This window comes from Zeus faber (genome assembly GCF_960531495.2).
Source record: "Zeus faber genome assembly, chromosome: 10".
NCBI classification, from domain to species: Eukaryota; Metazoa; Chordata; class Actinopteri; order Zeiformes; family Zeidae; genus Zeus; species Zeus faber.
The window spans coordinates 24,874,238-24,898,859 of NC_137199.1; the positions used below are offsets into that span (position 1 = coordinate 24,874,238).

The following is a 24,622-nucleotide window of genomic DNA, read 5'->3' on the forward strand; positions in this document are numbered from 1 at the left end:
ATTTTTGATTCTAATACCGGTTAGAGCGCCCCTAGCGGTGGAAGAAAAATCCACAGAATAGCCGCACCTTTGTATAAGCCGCATGGTTCAAAACCTAGGAAAAAAGTAGCGGCTTATAGTCCGGAAAATACGGTATTTATTTTTTTATTTCTTAACAATCTCAGAATAAAGAGCAGAGGTTCATGTCACTACAAAAGGCAGAGGTCATCTTTAAACTTGTACCATGCATTTGAAAGTTACTTACTTGGAACTCTATTAGACTGGGGAGATTGTGGGTGGTTTAGGGCTTGCTCTGTCCTGCAGTGATCCTATGAGCTGCCTTGACTGCAAAAAATAGGTGCAAACCAGAACATTTTAAGCTTATGGCCATTAATTAAAGCTATTGAACGAAAAGGTGTTTTATCAAAATTTGTGGCTTCCTACTAAGTTTCTATTTCTAAATTCAATTTATATAAATTAGTGAATATATGCCCGCTGGCCCGGGCGGATGTGGTGATGCGCCCGTGCTGGCCAATGCGACCCTCTGAATCTTATGTGAAGTTGCTATTTTCAACCACGCAAAGTGAGAGAACCAACTCCTACAGCGTACTTTGCGGTGGCAGTGCAGGAGCACACTCCCTCCCTCCCCCCTTTGGAAAATGGTACCGTTAGGTTTTTAAATTAATTTCTTTTTAATGTTTTAAATAGGCTATTTTGGAAAATAGTAAAGTTTTTAGAACGTTTTGAATAGGCCATTACAAAAGAAGGTTTTCGATTTTACTGTTGACTTGGAGAACATGGAGACAGGCGGTCATTTAGTCGGCACATTTTAACGTCCCTATGTTGTACATGTGTTTAAATAGCACAAACAAACTGTAAATTCCAATAAAAAAAAATCAAATCAAAGGCTGCAACCGCTGGTGGGTGGGTGCAGTGTGCGTTGAGGGATGCAGCGTAGCGGACCCCTCCGGCGCCAACCGCAGTTCGCCCAACTCTGAACCAGATCAGTCCAAAGCCCGGCGAGCTGCAGTCGACTCCGTAGGGGGACCTGCACCGCCCCAGCACACACTGCATTTGTTTATCGGTGGACCGTGACTACCCCAATATGGCGACCATTGCCGACAATATTATCCACAAAAACGGGGAGAATCGAGAACCTGCTTGTGTGAACACTCATTTAGATCGATTTTTGGTTCTGAATCAGAATCGTGACATGGATAATCCCAGAAGGTTATCCTACCTTCCGCAAACCACGTCTATGTAGTATTGGCTGCCAAGGTCCAGTCAAATTATAATTTGGACCTCTATGTAATGTGGCTAGTTGGCTCTCTGTTGACTGTTTTTACCTTGGAGATGTCTGCATTCTCCATCCGTGGTCCAGTGGTCCTCACGAGCCCGTGGCCCCTTTTTGCTACCAGACAAAAGAAAAGAGAAAAATCCAGCTTTGTCTGCCTTTTTTAGGGTACGATCTAAATGGTGTGCAAAACACAGAGGAGTTAAGATTTACCCACTGAAATCTAGCCCCTTTTACACAGCCTGTTCAAGGTGGGAATGTTGCGCCACTATTCCGCCTCATTGTTCTGTGTTAAAGGTACGGAATGGGGGGCATTGTTGATCTGGTGCTGAGCCGGCATCGGAGGTAGTCGCAGAGCCGAAACTGTGCCGAAACGTTGTCTTTGTTAAAGGGACAGCCGGCATGCCGGGACAGAGGTGTGACGTTTGGATGACGCGTTGTGTGCGACCCGCCACATTCACATGGGAGACGGCAAACCGGAAGTCACATGAATGGAGGGCAGCATGACCCGCAACAGTACACGGCATATGCCATTCAAAGTTAAAATAGGAATTACAGCTGGATGTTATGTAGGCAAGGAGCCGATTCAGCTGTGGCCGCCTGCCGATCTGCAGTTTTGCAAAGCAGCAATGGAGCCGGCCGTTTTATCCTACTTAAGTAAAAACCGTGGACTAATATAAAAGATGCTTCTTCTATTCATTAATGGCTGTTTAGTGCTTGTTGCCAGGAAGCAGATGGAGGATTTGGACGTAGTGGCGCGGATGGTGTTTGTATGAATAATTAATACTGGTAACAATAGAAGGGCTTCTATTGCCAGTGGAAACCAGGAAGTTCAGCTATTGATCACTCCAGATCATTGATGTCTGCTGCCCGACACGTATGTTATACATCACACGAGAGGCCGGCGCTGTTGTTAAGACATCACGCCGCGTGAACACGCCTCTGAGTCCGGAAAGCCAGCATGCTATCTAAAATCACACACAGGGGCGGTATTATGCCACCTTTGTTTGGTTGTGTAGGGGTGTTCATCATGAATCGACTAATTCAATCAGTCAATTAATTGCTAATAAGGATTTCATCTTTAAAATTTCAAATCAAACAATTTACTGAACAATCTGCGGTCTTGTTATAATTGTATCAATGGGAGTTTTCTTTCCATGCAGAGAGTGTAGGGCGTTTAAAAAGCTGGCACATTCTCTGTTGCAGTCCCTCACCGGAACGATTGGGGTAGTAAAAAAATCTAGTAGCGCAGGAAGTAGTAGTACTCACCAGAATAACGGGGTAGTCGAGAAAAAAATACCCAGTGGAGCAGGAAGTTGTAGTAGAAGTAGACGGAGGCTTCCGGAAGAACGACAAACTTGCCTGCGCATAGAAAACGGGAGCTTCTTGATGCCGAGGAGGAAACCATGTTTATTGTTGCTCAACAACTAACCCACAACTGGCGTAAAGACGAGTCGTAAATATTCCTGTATTCGCAAGCCAGCTCAGCGAGTCGACCTTGCTCCGAACTCCTCCATTTTGACATGAAATGAGGAGAAACGCCCCTTGCGCCAAGTCACAAAATCTCAGAGGTGTGCGACCTTGCGCCGTCTGGTCGGTCTCTATGCACCTTGGCGCCATCCTCTGGTGACGTCATTAGATGAGTCTAACAACTATCAATCAAGGAATAATTTTTTTTAATTTGCATCCCTAGTTCAGTATAAAAAGCAAACCTGCGATATTGATGAGTCTTCTTTGTTGCAGTATTGTGGGATTCGCTGTAAAAAAGTGTTTATCTTATGTTGTTAAACACTCTGTCATTCACTGAAAGGGGGCCTTTAATCTTATCTTGCTTTTGAAAGTGTCGCAATCTAAATTAGCATAATTGTAATTTTTTCGCTGAAAATTTATACTAATTAGTAACAACCACAGATGACATTCGGTCAACAGCTTTGTAAACATTCTGCCATTCTAAATGACTTGTACACTTGACTTGTACATGGTATTACAAATGAAATGTAGAGGACAAGAGGGAGCAAAAGTAACTCAGCCCGCCGGCCTGTAGCTCAACTTTAATCAATAATGAGCATCATCTCTGCCTCTCACAGCATTTCTAGAAAGGGAGAGAAAAGGGATCACGCTACATCAGGTCCTCTTCACTTCCTTCCTTCCTGGCCGGGTTGTTGTACTCTACCTTTGCCTAGAAAGTCCCACTTTCTTTTCAAAGCTGGACAGTTATGCCTCTTCTGAACCCTGGATCCAACCAAGGCTGTTTATGGAATGGTGTTTAAACCACACAAGGCAATATACAACCTTTTAGATGTAGAATAATGCATTGTGACCCAATGAGATCAAACGCTGATGTCTGGTCTTCTCCTGTGTGATAGTTCGGCAGCACTCCATATTTGTGGCTCCACTATGTATTTACAAAGATGCCACAGATATGAGTTACAGTGTACAGCTGGGCGATAATATTTTTTTAATATTATGTGGAGACAGAACTGATATGGATAATTTGTGCTTTCATAAGATATTTACACGCAATAAATATTTCAGACCCAATAGTTAGTCATTTGAATATTATGGCCAAAGAGGTATATAACTATATTATGATAGCCAAAATTCCAGATGATATCTATTCTCATATGACATCTATGAAGAGATCACCGAATGATCCCCCAGAACATTTCTAACTGATGAGCTGAAAAATATTTCATTTTAGATTAAAAAAAAATAAAATAAAAAATGGACTTGCTAGTACAGTTTCTTGCTCAAAGGCACTTCAGTAGGGTGTGTGTGTGTGTGTGTGTGTGCCGAAGTACAGACCGACTGGTAAACACCTCTGTTAGATGGTGTCTGAATCATAAGGGGTCCCCGAAGCACCAAATCCTGATCTGTTGACAAAGCTTCTTTGATGAATATGTCACTGTTCCAACCTGTTTATCTGATTTTCAAATTATTCCTGCGGTGTTAAGGTACGGGGTTGCCTTCCTAATCAAGCGGATCAAATCTCCCCACAGCCTCTTTAACTGGTCTTAAAGGCAAAGGGTTTTGTCATGTTTTTTTTTTTGTTTTTTTTCTTTTTGTTTTTTTTTTTTTTTTTTAATATTTTTTTTTATCTCATACCTCATATTGCCTATTTACTTTTCTTTTATTAATTTAAGGTGTGTGTGCGTGTGCGCTCTCCGCCTTCACGATAAGTGTGTGGTCAGCCACTGGTCGCACTGTGGAATCATGTTGGCTAGCTGAATAGCTAGATAGACTGTAGCCTCAAATCCACTGGATCTTTCCAGACGTGCGTTCCTTTGGAGGAGGGGGAAAAAAAAATTTGTTGCTCATACTGTTTTCTAAAAATTCTGTGTATCTTTGATAAGGTAGATGCTCCTGCTTCAGACTAGACAGTGTGAGGCTCCATGACGTGTGTGTGTGTGTGTGTGTGTGTGTGTGTGTGTGTGTGTGTGTGTGTGTGTGTGTGTGTGTGTGTGTGTGTGTGTGTGTGTGTGTGTGTGTGTGTGTGTGTGTGTGTGTGTGTGTGTGTGTGTGTGTGTGTGTGTGTGTGTGCGCTTTCAGCTGCAGCCGCTCAGGCCCAGGCAGAAGAACGGCGTAGCCTAGCAGGGAACAGCCCCGGACCGCCGAACAGCACAGCCGCTAAACCTCAGGGGCCTAAGCCAGGTAATGGACACAGAAACAATGTTTTTTCTCAGGGTTGTCGGATCATAATATTTCAGTTCACTATCCGTATGTTGAACTTGATTTTCATAAAAATGATTGCAATTAACTATATTCTTAATATCTCTTATATTTTATACCATTATTATGGTATGTACCTTTTTGAACAACTATGAAGAAGCATTTTTAGAGTACCTTTTTAGAGAGTTAGAGTACCTGCCCCATGGACCGGACGGTGCCCTTCCTATCAGGCGCGCTTTTTCTTTTTAATTAATAGGTGTTGAGGCAGCGGATTGTCTGGGCAAGATATATTCATGAGGAATTCCTCATGAACCACGAACCTCGGCGCACCTGCGATATGTGCACAGCGACTCCGCTGTGCTGCTCCGTTTGCCCAGAGCGGCAAAATGCCTAGAACCGGAGCTGGGGGTTCAAGTGCCTTTGAGCACTTTTTTTTTTTTTTTTTTTTTTTTTCTCCCCCCTCCCCTTTCTTTTGAGCACCTGCCCCATGCAAAGCCTCTGTACGGGACTGTAGAGGGAAACCAGTGGTTACTGGACAGCTCTAAGAGGAGAGGGGGAGACCCTCCATATTCTCGCTCCCTCTCCTTCTCCGCTCCACTTTCAGAACACGGTGAACTGCACTTCCACCATTTCAATTCTCAGATTTTTCCTGGGGGATAAAAACAAACAAAAAAAAACTTCTGTCATCCAAGTCAATCACCGATAGACGATTATATAGTAAATCGGCCCAAGCCTAATACGCGCAAAATATATCAAAACAACCATCTCGATCTCGACAGGTGCTATTTCTTTGTGGAAGGTTTTTGTTTACAAAATATTCCACTTACTGTGGCAAAATTAGCCCCAGAGGTTTCCTATGGGAAAATAGAGTGTGGCAGAGAAATCCAGGTGTTATGGAAACGGCTGTAAACATATTAGGGGAATTCCCCACATAGCCCCGCACAGTGGTTGCTGCAGCTACTAGGACGCATCATAATGTGATGTTTTTGTGATGTCACAACTCTCCCTCTATTAAGCTAAGTGTTATATCATTTTGCCATCATTTAAAAAAAAAAAAAAGAACACATTGCCACTGTTAAAACCCAACTGACCAAGCTCCCATCAGTTTACACCAAGGAAGAGGGATACACACGCATGCGAAAGAAAGGTAGAGTCAAAAGTAAGTGTGCTGGCACATACATATACATATCCAGACACACTTTTACAAGTTCATCAGGAATAGTAGGCAATGGTTAAAGCCAGGGCCCGAGACCAATGGTGTCCTGTCATCCCGGGAACGATTAAAATATGCATTTATGATGAACTAAAATCTGGGAAGACAGGGATTATCTGTGAACAAAAAAAAAAAACATGACAAATTGCGCCGACTGTGCATCTATCGCAGAGAAACGGGACGATGCGGGAGTTCCACGAACGAGTAAAGCTCACTCTGTAAAAAGAGTCAGAAGAGTTGGTTGGCTCAGAGTTGTGAATGGAATCCTCATAGGAATAATTTCATTCGATCAATATTGTTTAATTTCATGATCAGTCACATTAAATATGAATAATGCCCAATACCTTGGCCCTTTTTTACCTCGGGACTTACATTAGTTCAAATTATTTTCAGTTAGTGAATCAAACATTCAGGGCATATTGGAGCGACTGAAGGCGTGCTGAGGCCACCCTCTCCAAGCGTTCTGATTGTTGTGTTCACATATCCCCAAATGAACCGGTCTAGGAAGGTGAAACGCTCCAGGTTTTCTGAACAAATACTCCGAATGAGCTGGATGTCAATAGGCCCAGACTTGCTCATCCGGTCTTTTGCCGGAGTGACGCGTGAATCATTTGGGATTTGTTTTGCAAGTCTTGCATCACCAAGTTCCGCGGTCAAAACGCGGCCAATTGTTTGTTTTCTTATCATTTGGATGGTGTTTAATTTTTGCCAAGAACACAATGGATGACTTGTTGATTGTTGACTTGTTGTCCACGATCACTTTGGGACAATCAAAACAAAAAAATACATTTCAGGATGGTTTTGGGACAGTGATGGAGAAGTCTGCGACCCAGTTTCACTGATACCTCCCTAGTTACAGTATAGAATGCTATGTAAGTTTGGACTAAATAATACCTAACAATAAAAATTGAATCAGATGGGGGTCCAGAGGGAAAATCTTATCAAATGTGGTCTGGCCTCATGCGTATCAAATTTTGTGTCCTTGCCATGAAAAAGGTTGAGAATCGCAGACATAAATGATACAACAAAAGCTATTAGTGAAATAAACAAAGAAATTACTGGACAAAAGGACACCAACCATAAATAATTCTCGCTAAATCAGGCCAGCCACTTTGGGTGCAACGGATCACAAAACTCACAGTTCGGATCGTATCACTGTTTTGAGTCATGGATCCGATGATTTTTTGGATCAACAAAAAAAAGTGGGGAGACATTACTTTGCTTCCCATTTATTCTGTAAAACACTTAAAGCAAGGTAGCAAGATCCTATTCCTTTGTTTTGCAAGTGTCTAATAAATTGAATGTCCTGAACAAAAATGAACATGGATTTATTTCAGTAACATGCACAATAATCTTGATATAAAAAAAAGAATTCCAATCAAATTGTTTTTCTCTGCAGGCCTTCATCTGCCTATATAACATTCTGCGTGCAGATGAATGGAACCTGACATTTCTCATAATTTCAGCTAATTTTTGATTAACGGAGCATGTCGTAATTGCAACAGCTTGTGGATCTAAAAGGCCCCCACCCCAGCCTGCCAACTTGATGCACTCTTCTATTAAGTTTGATTCATTGAGATCATTGACTCATTACTGTAATAGACTGCTAAGCTCATTAAAGGAACTGATGCATTCACATCTGCCTGCTCATAACGCTGCACAGTATTATAGTGTGTTTGTTTGTGTGTGTGTGTCTGTCTGTCTGTCTGTCTGTGTGTGTCAAGTGATTGACGGCGCCACACTCAGGATAGACGACAGACTACGAGTGGCAAAAGAGAGACGAGAGGAGGCAGACAGACATCAAGGTAAGGGAGAGGTTCTCTACGCTCTCATTTGCTGAAACGGTAAATAACAAAATGGCCCAAAAGGCAATGGTTTCTCTCCGTGCATTTCAATGATTCTTGCGGTTTTTCCTTTAAGACGTAGGTACTATGCAAGGACAATAGGATATAATTTATTTTCTCTTAATTAAATAGTTTGAAAGAAGAAAGAAGCCAAACTCCTCCTACATCCATTTGCAATTAAAGATATTGCAAAAGTAAGCTTTTTGTTTTAAGCTATTTCTCTCATTTCATGGTTAATAACACTAATGCCTGAATTTTCCACAGGGTATTAAGTGTTATCTTATTTTAGGCAAGAAAATGCAAAAAAAAAAAGCATGAAGCTTCTCGTAGATTCTTTATTCTCTCCATTTGTAGTTGTCCACTTTTTTCTTTCTTTTCTGTTGATTGAAATGATTGCGATCGGATCTTATAATTGCGGTCCGGCAATTGTGTAATAAGTGACGAGTTCTACACACGCTATATTTATGCCTTGTTGCGTGTGTGCTCAGCTTTGCGGGATTCTCAGATCTTGGAGCGGGAGCGTAAAGCCAAACTGCAAGTTGAGCGTCAGATGGAGGAGCGCCAGAAGAAAGTGGAGGAGCAGCGCAAGAAGGAAGAACAGCGACGCTCTGCCGTGGAGGAGAAGAGAAAGATGAAGCAGGAGGAGGAGAAGGTAAAGAAGCTCTCCACCCCTCAGGTCTCCCAGGGACACACTACATGGCTTTTTCTGTCTTGCGATCGGGGGATCCTGAAGGCGTCGTGGTTTCACGCCACGTGACTGATCGGCGACAGGGGCTCACACATTACCAAACCTTTCACCAGGAGGAATCTCCGATGAGTCTGTCGGGTCTCCAAACTACATTTTCAGAAGTTGTACCCGAGAGGGCACGATACCAGAATTGTGTGACAGAATTATTATTTTTTTAAATAAAATAGGCATGCTGTGTTTTTCTGGCCGCTGCCCCCGGTGCACCTCTGTTTCTCCTCGACTCCTCCCATCCCCCTCACCCCGTGTCTGCTCTCATTGGCTGTAGCTTGTTACGTCACTACCGGGTCGAGGCCGGCACGACCAGATTTGAATCCTGCTTGATATCTCGCTGTGTCTGCGAGCGCTCGGCGACCAGTCGGATCGCGTTGTGAGCAGTTCATCGCGTTGTGAGCAGTTCACGGCACACACACGTCACTCACGGGAGCGCACCGTGATTTGCCTCCGATCTGGGGCATTGCTCGGTGATCTCCAAAAACCTGTCGTCAAGTTAAAAATCAGGCTAAAATCTGTCAGTTTCAACTCTGCATTATTTGAACAGGATTACTTCCAAGGCACGAGGGATAATAATTGGACCAGAGATTCTCACCCAAAGTGGGGGGGGTCACTTGATGTGCACTCTGGGTGGAGTATTGCTTGTGATGTATTGATTTTAAATTGGTGTATTTTAATGTATCAATTCATTTATACAGATCCAATCCAGGTTCTGGCCCAAAGTAATAATTTCAGTTTTGAGTGCATTAGTTTAATTTTGTGATTTCTTAAATGTTTCTGTTGGTTGCTGGTAAAATGATGCCTTAGAACTAGGGATGCATCAACGCCAGCTTCTCGGCGACAATGCAGAATACAACTTCTTATACTTTTGATTCTGGTAGATACAGACTACGAATCCATTACTGAACATTAGAGATTTAGAACATTAGTTTGGGACCATAACACAATTTGCAAGCTTCTGAGTCCAGTTGAATAGACCAACTGGAAAACAGCCCTTGGGATATTCTCTGTTTAAGCCTGTATCGGACAGATGTCTTTATCTGTATCTAGGCATGCTTTTTAGTTTTTACCTTTGCTTTCAGTTTGTCTATTAGTCTAAATGAACGCCCTGTCTATCCACCACACTGAAGGAGCACTATGAGGCGGTGATGCGGCGCACGTTGGAGCGGAGCCAGCGGGTGGAGCAGCGGCAGAAGAGGTGGTCCTGGGGGGGGCTGTCCACAGACTCAGATGGGCGGACAGGTAGGAATCCCCCTCCTCCTCCTCCTCCTGAAATACACCATTGTGTTTCCTGTTCTTTCACCGTTTATGGCATCACACCATTTAGCGATCCAACTTACCTTCGTCATTAAGTACATCAGCAGTCACACTCTACGTCACAGTCATTGGCGGAAATTGCCTACGATAAGAACGAATAATACCGGCATTCACTGTTAATTTGTTAGATTTAGTTCATCCTGTTATATCTATCCCCTTTTTGATTCATTTTCTCACTCTAAGACTCTCGATGACTCTGTCTTTCCCTTGGAATCTATCTATGCATAAAACACACTTGTTGAAAACTATTTCTGACTGCTAATAGGTCTTGTGTCCAACAAGTCATGTATTGGGTTTGACAGCCCGCACAGTTTTCATGAAGATGTTAATTTATTGTAAATCATTTGACCTAGTCTGATCCATTCCTACAGGTTAATCTAGTCTTCACTGTAGTCAAGTCCAGATTGAGTCCTCACTGTGGCTTGATTGGACTAAGATGAGTAACGTGCCTTATTAAAATTGCAGATTGTGACAGTATGACTTTGAGTACTGTTTCTGCATGTAGATGAGGTATCTGTGCACCACCTGCCTTTCATTGCTCCATTCCTCAAAGCTGTTGTTTCCCACAGGAGAGTCTGAGGCCAACACCCCGTCACCAGTAGCTATAGTAATCTCTCCCGCCTCGCCAGACAAGCCCACGAGGAAGCAACAAGGTTTTGATTGTTTGTCATTTGCCCCCCCCTGCCCCCACTCTAGCAGCACAGCACAGCATGGATTGGCACGGGCACCCTAGTTAGCACGGTTACCGACTGTCCCTCATGCCAACCCCCACTTTCACTGTAACCAGGCAGTGCCCCATTAACTGCTTCCTTGTTTTCACTGGATGGTTTGAAACATGCAATTGTGTTTGGTTTCCTATCACTTACTCTTTCCAACCTTTGGGTATGCTCACATGTGAGCGTGACACTTGAAAGGCAGAAAACTTTCATCTTCTCGCATGGACAATCTACTGTTTTGTTTCCTCTGCTCTCTGAAAGATGCGATTTCTGATGGACGGAATTCTTACCATTAAGTTCCATCCACCCCTCTCACTAACTGCTCCGCCTGTGAAACCCTGAACGGCTTGGGTTTTGCACCTGGATTCTTTTCAGCGCGCTGGATGTTTTTTGCTGAATGCAAAATACGCTCTCTTGATGTTGACAGTGGTCCCCTACTAACGGTGCACTTCCTGTATAGGTATCATGGTAGAATATGTTTTTAGCCTCGTCTCTCTGTTTAATACCTGAGCAAAGTAGTAGTGATTGTGTAGTCTACTTTAGAGCCCTGACATTAGGACTGTCCGCAGTCTTACCAGCAGCCCCTCTCCCTTGGCTTCTCTGTAAACCCGTCCTCCCCTGTTTGTCTCTCCTCCTCCCCCCTAGTGGACAAGCGCTCCACGTCTACCTTGAACCTAAAGCAGCAGTCAGACACTGGCATCAGCAAGCGCCTGTCCACTTCCTCTGCCACCCTCATCAAAACCCCTGACAAAAGTAAGTCTCCCATCTCCCCTCCCAGACTGTCTATTCGGCAGCCAAATACCAGTATATTATCATTTAAAAGAAAATGTTATTCTTTGGTTGCCTATTTAACAACTAAAACATTTTCCGCTTGCCTTATTTTTCTCCTGAGAAACTTGAACAGTTAAGATTAACACACCTAATCTAATGACTGCTCATCCTAAGCAGTGTTGCCAGATTGGGCAGTTTTCCACAGAATTGTGCTACTTTGGATCACATTGAGCTGAAAAAATAGCAGTGGACAGGTACATAACATTTATCCCCCCTTTACCCTAACACCCCCCCCCCCCCCCCCCTCCCAATTTGGTTGGTTTTTGGTGGATTGGGTGACTTTTAGACTGTGGTTGGGCTGGAAATCGTCAAACCGGATCTGGCAACACTGATGCCTGGTTTCACATTAATTATGTGAGTTCCATGTTTCTCTGGAGTGGCATTAGAACCTTGCCTGGTAGCTGATTGGATCTGGAGCAAACCTTTATTGTGTGTCCCCCTTTTTCCTCGTGTGAATTTTGACCCCTCTCCTCCTCAGTGGTCAGGATTTGACACACAAGTTCACCGAAGCACAGACAGACTGGTAAACGACATGGTTTAGTCTGCCGTCTCTGGTTCCAGCCACCGCTGATCAGCCAGCATGACTTCCTGATTGGGCTGCATCCACTCTCTGCACCTCTGTTAGATGGTGTCTGAATCATAAGGGGTCCCAGAAGCACCAAATCCTGATCTGTTGACAAAGCTTCTTTGATGAATATATCACTGTTCCTACTATCTGATTTTCAAATTATTCCTGCGGTGTTAATTGCCTTCCTAATCAAGCGGATCAAATCTCCCCACAGCCTGTTTAACTGGTTTAAAGGCAAAGGGTCTTGTCAGGTTTTTTTTGTTTGTTTGTTTGTTTTTTAATTTTATTTTTAATTTATTTTTTTATCTCATACCTCATATTGCTTATTAACTTTTCTTTTATTAATTTAAGGGTTAAAATCACATGGGTACCCGGGGGGGCTGTGTGAACACGCCCCTGTTCAAACAAACGTGGGCGCTTTTGCATCTTATGAATGCCCCGTCACTTCACAGGGAGTCTAATCGTTGTCTCTCAGGTGAAGGAGCGCCTTTTGTAACCGTTGCCTAGTGATGGCAATGCCGCTCAGGCTGATAAGGAAGACTGCACAAAGGCTATGGTGGAACAGACAGGTGCAGGCCATACAGTTGTTCCCGGGCTTGGTGGTGGTCTGTAGGAAAGATTATTAAGACTTGTCAAGAGATTTTAGTGGGTTTCGTTGATAGTGGATTGCCGCCGTGGGTAACGACTACATAGTAACATGAATGGATAGACGTTGCTGTAGCCATAATGATTATTGGTTGACAACCATTTAGAATATTACCCGAGCAGCGCTCAGAGAAATCAACTACAATTTTGCGCAGGAGATTCCAGCCACTCCCGGCTCATGGATCGGTAATTGCATAGCCAGGTGAAGCCAAATGGAATGACTCGACACGACGTCCATCGGTGCTTTGGGGGTCTTCCTTGTTTACGCCCTCGCTGTGTCTGATTGGCTGTAACCCACCTCTCCTCTCCGTAGGCCCCTCCATGAAGAAGCGAAGCTCCTCCCTCACTCGAGTGGGTGGGGGCAGAGCACAGACTCCCTCCAAACCCGATAAGGGGGCGACAGAAGACCAAGGTGGCTAGCATGAAAAGCTGACAGTCATCGGTTTATTAACCCCGTCTGCAACGCTCGGGCATCCCTTAGCTAATAACAAGCATGCGTTGCTGACGTCACTCACCAGCTTGATCTGAACGCGCTACATTTTGAAACCCTTCCTCATGCTATCTGCTGCTCTATTGGCTTGTGGGATGGATTGGTGCGATGCAGTGCAGTGATGCTTAAAAGCCAACATGGCGGGTCCACACTTTCCATCTTTCAGAACTCTTCACTGACTGATACGTATCTCTACATGATGTTTTCTCTAACAACACAACAGGAACAATGCGCTCATTTCTGTGTGCGCTTTAACTCTCCTTTGGTCCCCCCCCCCCAGTCATTTTCTGTCATTTGCTGAGGCTTTCACTAACAGCTAATCTTGCTTTAACCTCTTTTTGTATTTTGTTTTGTTTTTTCCACGAGTTGCAACAGGAATGCCTCCTTTGTGCACTAATACAATGTTTTGTTTATTTGTCACAATGTGTTTGTTGTTTTCTCCCACCCAGATGACGTTAGAGCTGCATTTGAGACTCTGCTGGCCTCGTGCACTAGTGCCCTTTGTGTCTATATTGTTTCAATGGTCCCTCACACCAGACCAATCGTGTCCTGATTGCAGAATAAGTTATTCCATTAACCATTGAGGCTTTTGTTCGTCTTTTCCCATGTTAACATGTATGTGCACACAGATGAGTGCTGAGATGGTTCCTGCCTTACTGTTTGTTTGTTTTGTTTGTTTGTTTGTTTTTTCCCAATAGTCCTGTATTTATTTTGTGATAGTCTGTGAAATAATGCAGCACAACAGTAATAAGCTTAACTGATTTTACTTAAATGAAATAATTATTCTTAATAGGACCCTCCAGCAAGAAAAACACCACAACTTCAGAACGTGATATTTTAACCCATGACACGTTCCAGATTGTTAATAGAAGCCAGCCATGCTGCCATACTCGAGCACTCAAAACTGATCTGTCAGCGTTGGATGTCCGCTCTGTTCAAGTCCCAGAAGGAGTAGAAACTATGACTGTGCAAATGCCATATCCCCAAATACAGTTTTCGGGTTAGTAATCCAGTATTTGGAGATATGGACCCGTGTTAGCCTCACCACTCTCAGAACCTTCAATTTCTGCTGGGGATCTGGCATCGCAGAAAATGACCCAATGTCTTTTTTTTTTTTTTTTTTTCTTTCATTTATCTTATGAAAGCAAGAGCTCTTTCTTCACATGTCTAATTCAGGTCCACTATAATGCATTTCAAGATGCTGGAATATGCAATAGCGTTCATTCTCATAATTTGGGGCAATTCTATAACTAAAAATCACTTTTCACTTTCACAAAAAGTGGGTTTAAAGAGCACTTGCCTTCTTACTTGAATTCCCTGCCATGGTTTTATTCTTACCTCCCTACCCAAACCTCCTGTTCCTGTTGTTCACTAACGGTTTTGTTTTATAAATTTTTCCTTCCCCCATCAGCACCTGCCCCACTGTTCACCAAAGGACCACTGATTTAACCTCACCATTGTCCCTCTTTTCCCTTCAGTTCCTGGACAATCAAACTCTGGTTTGGGTCTCAATACTCTTCTATGGCTAGCATCTAACTTTGGCTTCATTTTGACTTACTTAAGGCTATTGAGACGCAACCTTGATTTTTGGTTCTATATGTTGATTCTCCCCTGTTGGTTAAAATCACATGGTGGTCCTTCTGAACCCTCACTCACCTCACCCCCACTCTCCCTTCTTTGTGATGCCCCTCATCCCCACTCTTGCCTCCTCTTTCCTCCTGGCCTGTTTTTCCTTTATTTTATGTATTTTTCGGGGCGGTTTGACCGTGCAGCTCGCAGGCCCCTGGCCGGCACTGTGGACGGAGGGGTTCTTAATCGCCTGCTCACCCCCACCCAGGCCTCACTAGCTAGGAGCAAGAGCGCCGCTGCCCTGTCCGCTGAAGGAGCATATGCCCCAGGTAACCTCCACGAGGAGACCCTTTCACAGAGAAGAAGGCCGACACAGGATCCCCCCTCACCCCCAAGCATTCCTCCTCACACTCACTAGAAATACAGCCCTTGTGCTCTTGACTAGTTCTAGCTCTGAACCAGATTCCCAACAACAAACCCTCACTCCCTGCAGCCGCTGGAGCAATCCATGTCGTCTCATATGGCGGAGGTTAGACAATACACGTCATCGGGGCTGGGTATTAGGCAGGATCTCACAATTTGAGTTGAATGCTATACAAAGGGTCATGATTCGTCAATATTGATTCAATCAGATATTGACAAGTTGCTGCATGCTAGGATTCAAAACCAATAATGTTGATGTTTTATACATAACTTCAGTAATAGCATCTGACCATCACAGAAATATTTCACAGAACAAATTCAGTCAAATACAGAAATTGACTATTTCAACTCAGTTGAGACTAGTGGTATTTAATTAGAGCAGAAAATGGTTTCATAACTTCCAAACAAAGTATTGAGAATAAAATCGATTCAGAAAATGTTCTAGATCGTTATTTTCACACACTTAAAAAAAAAAAGCACATGCAAGCCCCCCCTGCCAGGCTCACATGGATTCCCAAATCTCAGACATAATTAGCCGTTGTGTGGAGTGCGGCAGGGAAAACTCGGCTGCTAGCGGTTCAGTGTGTCTGAAGAGTTCTCCGGGTCGGTGCCGGGAGATTTGCCGTAAGCTGCTTACCTGTTTGTGGTTGCGTGAGAATAAAGGCGTGTCGTGGTAACGAAGCCAGGGAGCTAAGGATTTGAGTCGGAGCTATTGCCGTTCCACTATATAGGCCCAACGTTGGGTGGGGTGTCCAGAAATGGAATTGCCATTCACCCACCGGTGTTCAGGCTGGTGTTGATACTGTGAGGGAAGGCTCTAGACCAGCTTTTGTGTCTCACTCATTCACTTGCCTTTTGATTGTGTTAGAAGTGTATTTCTGTGTAATGCTGGGATCAGAATAATCTATGAAGAGCTTCTGGTTAAACAAAGTTAAGCCTATTATCAGTTTAGATGACCCATGAAGGATCTTTTCAGCGCTGATTCCTACTTTTTTCCTATTGGTTGCATTTGTCATCTGTCATTAAGCCAACTGTTCAATTTTAGAATTGATTTGCAGCCCAGCTGGAATGTTATTACCAACGGTGTTGATTTTTAGAGCTGTGGTGTTTATTGATCAGTGATTAACAAGCCATTAGAAGCCATGGATCGCATAAGTATTGTCCTTAACTGAAACATGACACATCGACAGTAAGCTACAGGAGTGGCAGCTTACAGCAGGTTAGGTTCCTACACATCATAGCTGTTCAGCATACAGTCAGGATGAATTACAGGACCACATTTGTGATCTGGCAGGGAGAGAGCTCTAGGCCCCAGGATTACCAAGGCTAATCCCTCAATGTGACACAGCAAACGCACAGCCACAGCGCCCATAGCGCCACCCATTCTGGCTAAATACAGTGTTTGCTTTTATTCAGGGGCTATACTTTCACCCTTTGCTTCCATTTATGTGAATTGCTATTTTTGTTGCTTTAGTAGTTCAGCTGCGGTGTACTGGGTGTCTGGCTAAGCTAAGAATTGGTTGTTTACCCATAATAAGGTTGTTTTGCATGTTTTGCTCTACTGTTGTGCAGTAAATTGTTTTGTGTGCTGCATAAGTGGCATTAGAATCACGTCTGTCACAAAAGACCACAGCAAATATTAGGACAGAGCGGTCAGAAGTCTGAAACCTACCTACTGGTCTGCAATTGTATAAGCAAACTACTGTACACAAACTCTGCATGTTGGTGTAAAAGAAAATTCCGATCTGTGTTGTGTAATTAATCTGTGTGTGTGTGTGTGTGTGTGTGTGTGTGTGTGTGTGTGTGTGTGTGTGTGTGTGTGTGTGTGTGGTGTCCATGTCTGCTCCTGTGGTGTTGGTGGGGGTGGGGGGGCTGTGTGTGTGTATTTGTGTGTGTGTACAGTTGCCACGCTGGTGTGCTTGGTACCATGTTGTGCTGTGGTAAATGGTGTTGATGTGTTTACTGTTGTGTCCAGAAGCTTTGGCATCCATACAGTGCCAGGGGAAATTGAGTCTTGTCAGTCTGTTTGACCCCACGCTCCAGCCCCCAACCCAACCAAAGCTTCAGAAACAATGCTGTTTGCTGCTAAAATTGCTTTATTTCTAACACAAAGCTATTGTTTTGTGCTCTTATTCCCCTAAAACCACCTCTCTCCTCTATATTCCTTTTCCGTGTTCTCTATCTTTCTTTCTCTCTCTCTTTCCCTCTCACTTTCTCTCCTTCCTTTTTATTTTGGCTTCTTTCCTGCAATATGCTGCTTTGCTGACCCAACATGGCCGCTTCCCCCACTTCCTGTTGGTTGTGCCCCCCTCTGGTCCTGCACTGACTGTGCCCTTTACCAGAGTGTCACCTGTGTCCTCGTCCAGCCTCCGCCAGCCCCCTGCACCCCCCGCGCGGGCCCCTGCGGAGCCGCAGCATCGACAGGCAGAAGAGCGGCATGACCTCCTCTGTCTCAGCAGACGGAGCCCTGGATCCTTCGCTGGTGAGACCCTCTTACTGACTTGAGTTTTGGGGAGTGAACAGAGTGTAGGGTCCCACATGTACATAGCATGTAAATAAGATGTTCTATTTGCAGTCATGGAAAGTAACAAGTACTTTGTTACTATACTGAACGTTTTTAAGTGATTATTTGAAAGTAGCTGGACTTAAGTTTAGAACATTTATCAGCAAATACTTACATATTTTTACTTGTGTAGAAATGCCAGTGTGGTACTTTCCCTTTACTAGAGTAATTTTGTTTATTTTACTATTACTTGCGTCAAAGGTCTGAGTATTTAAAATATTTCATCTGTTGCATGAAGGATTTATCTATTTCCTTGAAATAAAATGAAAAAATCCCCAGATAGATAAAGTGGAGGAAGTTTGCCAATTCTAAACAATCTAACTATAACTATGTAATACTTTAATATGCTTTTGATCTACAAACACAGCTGTCATAAGCAGATGTTGGAAATCTAATTACATTCCAATGCACACTGTGCTTAACAGTTTAATCACTGCTGAGAAACTCTGACCCCATCTCAGTCCCTCTTATTTCTGAGTTGTATGTGAACGTTGGAATATGTTGGGTCCCTTCCAGGTGTGTTGTGTGTCACATTAGGTGTAGTAATCTGATCCTCAGTCCAGAGTAGTTTGCATGGGGAAAATGCTGCAGCAAATCATATTTATCCAGTCGGCAGCAGCAGGGGGAGGAAACTTGTTTTATTTGCATTTAGAATTATACCCAGTAGATGTGCTTATCTTCCATATAAGCTCTTCAGATGCTATCTGACAGGCAATATTTAAGCCCTGTAGTTATAGAAGCTGGTCAAAGTTACATAGCCCCCCTTTACATCTGGTATTATCATCAGCCTTTTATTTGGATTCTATCTAGATTTGATTTATCTACTATACTTTTTTTTAATTATTATTTATACCTGGTATTTCAAAACCAAATTAAATGCACATAAAGATTAATTGTATTTAAATGAATTGCTATGAATAATATGCTAAGTTATAGTGATAGAATGCACATCTATTAGAAAGTGTAGCATTTTGATCCCTTTTACTATAAACCAGGATGGAATGAGAACAAAGTGCAGATATAAGTAATGCCCGGATGGACACTATGAGCGCCTGGCTCAGTGCCAATGCCGCAGATGGGATTTTATATGCATATACTGCTCCATTTGCCTGTCAAAGTGTTTCTGTAGCTTTTCCCTTTGCTGCTCCTTTACCTTTGCAGGTGGTTGGTCGTACCTGCTCGGGTTTATTCTAGGTAGTTAGGTTTAATGCATGGTGAACTAAGGAGGACTTCCCGTTAACGAGAGTGAGAATAGTCGGTCAGTTATTATTATTACTTTTTTTTTTTTTTTGCAATGATTACAATTTGTTTTGGAATGGCAGGTACCATATCAATTATAATAGAAAGGTATATTTGTGCTTAAAGAGAAAGAGACTTCCATTAGAAATTTGAACTGGACATTTCCATGTTAGTAATATATTGTGTTCTACTAAAATTCAGTGGGAGTTACAGACTGCATTACACTGAAACTTGGTTGGCATTCCCATATTCTATTTTACTGAAACTCTGACCGTTCCAGGTTATATTTAATTTTATTGAAACTCAGGGACAATTTCATGTTTTGTTATTGTTCCATAGTGAATAATGAACAATAATAAATGCACACAATCTCACTATTGTGGTAACTGAAAATTGCAGCAGTGGTCTGTATGTGCAACTGGCCTATCATGTGAGCGTGACCAGATGACGTGATTTATTTGTCATTGACGTACAGCAGAGATACCCAATGAGACCAAATAATGGGAAAATTAGATTTCTCCAATCAAAGATATAAAGTCAAAATGATCAGACAGCAATTTAAAATACATTTAATATTCAATGTTTTATTATGAACATAAAACTAATGAAAATCAGTATTGGCCAAAATTGGAATGGACAGGTCAGATTAAAAAAAAAAAAAAAAAAAATCAGAATTGCCAAGAAAATTGCAATCTGTGCATCTAGCTACAGATTGCAATTTTAGCTAGCTAATTTAGCTAATTTAGCTAATTTAGCTACAGTAACTCAAACGCCACAGAGATGGAGACACTATTGTGGTAGTCAAAATATTTTCCCAGTGGCAGGTCTGATGTTGGGATGCCATGAAGCCAGAGCAAGGCGGGCCACGCCCTCGCGAGATGGGGGCTTCGTTGCTATGCGTTCTGAGATTAATAGGTCAAATTCAAAACCTAACAAGAACTTCTGTGAAGCTTTTAGCCATCACTGTTAATACATGGAGAGAATGTAGCTTTCAATCCAGTTAACCCCTATTACACAGCATACAAGATAATCTTAAATAACATTTTGAACTTCTGTGTTTGTTGAAGTGCGCCTTTCTGGGCTCTCCTGGAGAGCTCCTTTGTACTGTTTAGAAGACCACAAGCTCATGTGACGTGGATTGACCCTCTTGACAATGTCTGCTCTACTCCTCAGTTCCACTGTCCCCATTTCCCTCCCTTGTCTTCCTTAGGGACCAATAATAAATACTGATCTGATAGAACAATGAATACAACCCAGTCAGTCCAAAGTTTCATTCTGTGTGTTTACCACAAAATGCTGCTCGCATAATTACATTTCTGCATTTGTAACTGTTTCTAGTATTTTGCTGTTTGGGTGCCACTGGGTGACCTTGCTGGCCCTGTCAGCATGTTACTGAGCCAAATGTGACACGCAGCCATTAAAAATAGATGAATGAAGCGCTCCATAGAATTGGTGCCCGAACTTACCCACCCTCAGGCCGCCCTATACGCGCGACTCAAAACTCTTGAGCTCCCTGGCGGAATGGAGAGGGAAAAAAGTAGCAGCTTAGGACAGATAGACTGAATGGTTTAATGAGAGTGTTGGCTATAAACAAATGTGCTAAACTCTTATCTGTGTATGTTACAAAGGAAAGGAAGGTTTTGCTGTTTTACTCCTGTATGTGTCATTGTTCAAAATAATCCTTTTTATAAGGCTCTGATGAAGATCTCCCCTTTGTGCAACTTCAGAAGGACAAGCGATTATCGTCACCTGGGGGGCAGCGTCCCGCCACGCCCCCAACCAACCTGGCACGTCAACGCTCGCCCTCCCCGGCCCCTGCGCCCAGCCCTAAGAGGACACCCTCCCCGGCGGCAGCCAAGTAAGACCTCCAGCCTTTTCATGCACAGCACGACTGAAGGAGATGATTTTAGACGCTGTGGGGTTTTTCTCTTGTCACAATGGGAAAATACAGGGTGTCATTATAATCTGAAATAAAGCACTTGTTGAATTTAGCATGAAATGAGGCCTCAAAATGATCACGCACTTTGTCGATACATGAAGATGCTACACAAAATATAATGAAAATGTGTTCACCTCGACTTCCTTGCCTCTTTCCTTCCCACAGGCAAAGCTCTCGCTCCCGCCCGCCCTCTCCTGGCATGGGGAAGCAGCGTCCACCATCCCCTCAGCCCACCTCGGCCAAACCCCCTCCCATCCAAAAGCAAGCGCTCACCCCTGTGGGGCCCTCCAACATGCGCAAGAGGGACTCAAAGTCCAATCTGGGTACCGGCCTGCCCACGGCTCCACAGTCTCCTGACTCCACCCAGACCAGCAGCAGCACCCCGAGCCCCTCCCCAGCTGCTCCATCCCCTGCCAGCAAGACCAAAGACAAGGAGAAAGACGGTATGCAGCAGTCTGACAATTGCATTAGAGTCCTATTTTAAAGGGGACCTATTAATTAAAACTCACTTGTGCACATGGATTTGGGTCTCTGATGGGCAACACACAAACGGTGAAGTAAGACAACCCAGGCAGTTTTTGTTTTTACAGTTTTTCTACCTCAGTCATAACACATGATGAAATAAGCCGTTCAGATTTGCGACCCCTTCTTACGTCACATGGGGCCTCAGTAGAATTAGAAGTGCCCCCCATCTGATTAACTCCACCCATGGCTGGAGAATAACATGCTCAACTGGGAACGCCTCTGTTGGTTTCACAGACTAGCACAAATCTTTAAAAAGGGGAATTAATACCATTCCGTGGGGAAAAAAAACTGCAATGGAGGGAAATTAAGTATTTAAAACATTTATTTCAAAAGGAAAAAAAGTATGCTGTAGGTTGACTGTGGGCTGCGGCAGAGGCGGAAATATCCGACGATGCTCGCGCATTGGAGGCATGAAGAGGGAGCGATTGTCAAAGCTTTATTTTTCTCTGTTTCCCTATGGGGCCAAACACAAACTATGTATAATGGGGGCATTTTCGCTGTGACTCTCGTCCACTGAGTAGTATTAGTCTCAGTGGTATTTTCAGCAAAAAACTTCAGAAATATGTTTTGGGGACCTAAGAGACCTATATTAACTTGCATAATAGGTCCCCTTTAACCCTAGAAGGCATGAAGGTGTTTATGCAAAGTCGGGGTTTCTCAATAATTAAAATATTAATTAAATATGTACAAACCTTTAAGGAAAAATGAAACAAATTTTGAGCTTTTTCATTTTTGATCAACATATGCATTTTTGGGGTTATAAACAATGGCTCCATTGTGGTGCTGGGAAGGGTACACAAGTATGCCAGTATTAACTTGCACAATGTTTTTTTTCCCTTAAAGACCACTGTTTCATATGTAGTGAATGGAAAACATACACACTGCAAGGTCAATATTTACAATCTGCATGTTGAAGCAATACGTATGGAGTAAGAAAATAAAACAGTTCTGTAACTATCACAATAGTAATAGATAATTCAGGGTTGGGGGAAAAAAAATATTTCCTTACCTGAATTATCTATTACTATTGTGATGTAACACAATTGTTTTATTTTCTTACTCCATATCAAGGCAGACCAAACCTTTCTCTGCTGATAGATGTACGTCATCGCGTTTTAAACTTGTTGGCGATGACGAGGAATGCTGTAATTGTGCAGCGCTACTTAGCAGTCACACATGGGGTCAGTTTGCCATCCAGTACGCAGGGTAGCCCCATGCGCTTTAATAACCCAATCCTCAGTATAATCCTTTTAAGAGTGTGCACGTGTGTGCACACTCAGGAACTGTTCTGTGGCTGAGTGTGAGCCTGGGCCTGACGTGGCGTCAGCTCCAATCCCAGGTGGAGTCACATCCTGCTCGCACTGAAGCGAGTGCTACTTCCACCTGCTGGACAGAATGAGGCCTTGCCAGCTTTGTTTAGCGGTATAATGCAGGGGTTCTCATAAGTACCACCTCTGATCACACCAAAGCATGAAAGTACCACCTTAAAGCTGCCAGCCCCACAAAACAAATCTCATACATGAACACATGCCTCTAATACAGAATCTCTTTAATAGATATAGATGATAGTAGTAGTAGTAGTAGTAGTAGTAGTAGTAGTTGCATTTAACTGAATGCTTTACTTCAACAGAAGACAATCAAATAGTAGTAATAATAATAAAAAGGAAATGAGCATAATGCAGGAAAAAGGATAAGGAAATATTATACTCAATTTCAATTTTCAGTCATCGATGTCGATCTTGAAGAATGGGATCCTTCCTCCACTAATTGCTCTTAAAGTATTAGTCCTGAACAACTCTAAAGCAATTCTCAAAATAATCTGTCAATATTGATCTCTACTTACATGCTTCTTTGACAACAAAAATGTAAAGGCAAATGGAAGTCGTATGTGAGCCTTCCCACGTCCACTTCTCTCTCCCTTCTTTCTCTCCCTCTCACATATGCATACAAATAATCATTCTTTCAGACGAGATGTATGTCTCATTTTTAGAACCCATTTTCAATCACTGGTACATTAGAACTACAAAGTTGGTTTTATGTTTTTTTCCTAAATTAATAATACTGAATATTTGCCTGCTAAACAAGTGTCATTTGCGCCCAGTGTAAAAGTAGATCAACTACCTGCCTACCTGAAAACAATTGTTTTGATTTTATTTTCACAATAGTGCAGAATCACTTCGGTGCATCATATTTGGTTCAGTCAAGTGCGCTTTACAACAATTGGGATGGCAGGACTGGGAGTATCAATCGTGGGTTTTCCGGGTTGTTTTTTTATTTTTATTTTAAATAAGATATGTTATATCTGAATGTTATGGAGCGTTTGTTATTTAACAGTCAGTACAATTGATGTTACCGCGTGCTGACCTTGATGCACTTGAGCTAATTTTGTTATCACTAGGGTCAGTTATATCACTGACCCTAGTTGTGTGTGCGTGTGCGTGCGATCCAGTAGCAGCATAGAAAGACACAGAGTCCTTTGATACACAACAGAGAGGATCATGTGAAGCTTTCATGAGCCTGCTGTGTCCGGCTGGTGCCCTCTCCGCTGCTCTCTCTGTCGTCTCTTCCGCCCATTCGCTCTGCCTCTCTCTCCCTCTCTTCTCCCCCCCTCGCCAGGCTCCAGACTCTGCTGCAACGTTAGTCAGCAAACTTGCAGCGACGAGGGCTTCACTTAGCTTATTGTCTTTTGCTTCCTCTCGTCCGCTCAGACTCCAAGGGCATGGTGGGCACCAGCTCTGCCACTGAGGCAGCCAAGATGCTGGCCGAGAACCGCAGACTAGCCAGAGAGCAAAAAGAGAAAGATGAGCAGCTGAGAATACAGAAGGAGGAAGAGGAGAGGTAAGGACGGCCCTAACTGTGATACTATTGAAACAGGAAAGGAGGCCACGTTCAGGCCCCGGTATGAAGGTTTTTTTATTTTTTTTGTTTTTTTGTTGTTTATGATTGAGCTTTGATGCGGTTAGTAGCACTACCAACTTTCCTCAAGAGCGGCACAATTCATTTAGTACTGTTGTCTTATTATTATTAGTTCTGCTGTTTGTCATATCGTAATGCCATAA

At 43.1% G+C, this 24,622-nt stretch overlaps 1 protein-coding gene across 1 annotated transcript in view; it reads left to right on the forward strand.

Annotated features, from left to right (window-relative positions):
* The window catches only part of map7d3 (MAP7 domain containing 3), a 36,616-nt gene that overhangs the window by 8,150 nt on the left and 3,844 nt on the right, over positions 1-24,622 (forward strand). The window contains exons 2-13 of the mRNA XM_080008003.1: positions 4,823-4,924; positions 7,880-7,960; positions 8,488-8,651; positions 9,869-9,980; positions 10,625-10,708; positions 11,417-11,524; positions 13,129-13,227; positions 15,078-15,203; positions 17,640-17,779; positions 20,827-20,957; positions 21,204-21,481; positions 24,272-24,401. Coding sequence (XP_079864129.1) covers positions 4,823-4,924; positions 7,880-7,960; positions 8,488-8,651; positions 9,869-9,980; positions 10,625-10,708; positions 11,417-11,524; positions 13,129-13,227; positions 15,078-15,203; positions 17,640-17,779; positions 20,827-20,957; positions 21,204-21,481; positions 24,272-24,401 — 1,555 coding nt within the window. The remainder of the gene's footprint in view (positions 1-4,822; positions 4,925-7,879; positions 7,961-8,487; positions 8,652-9,868; positions 9,981-10,624; positions 10,709-11,416; positions 11,525-13,128; positions 13,228-15,077; positions 15,204-17,639; positions 17,780-20,826; positions 20,958-21,203; positions 21,482-24,271; positions 24,402-24,622) is intronic.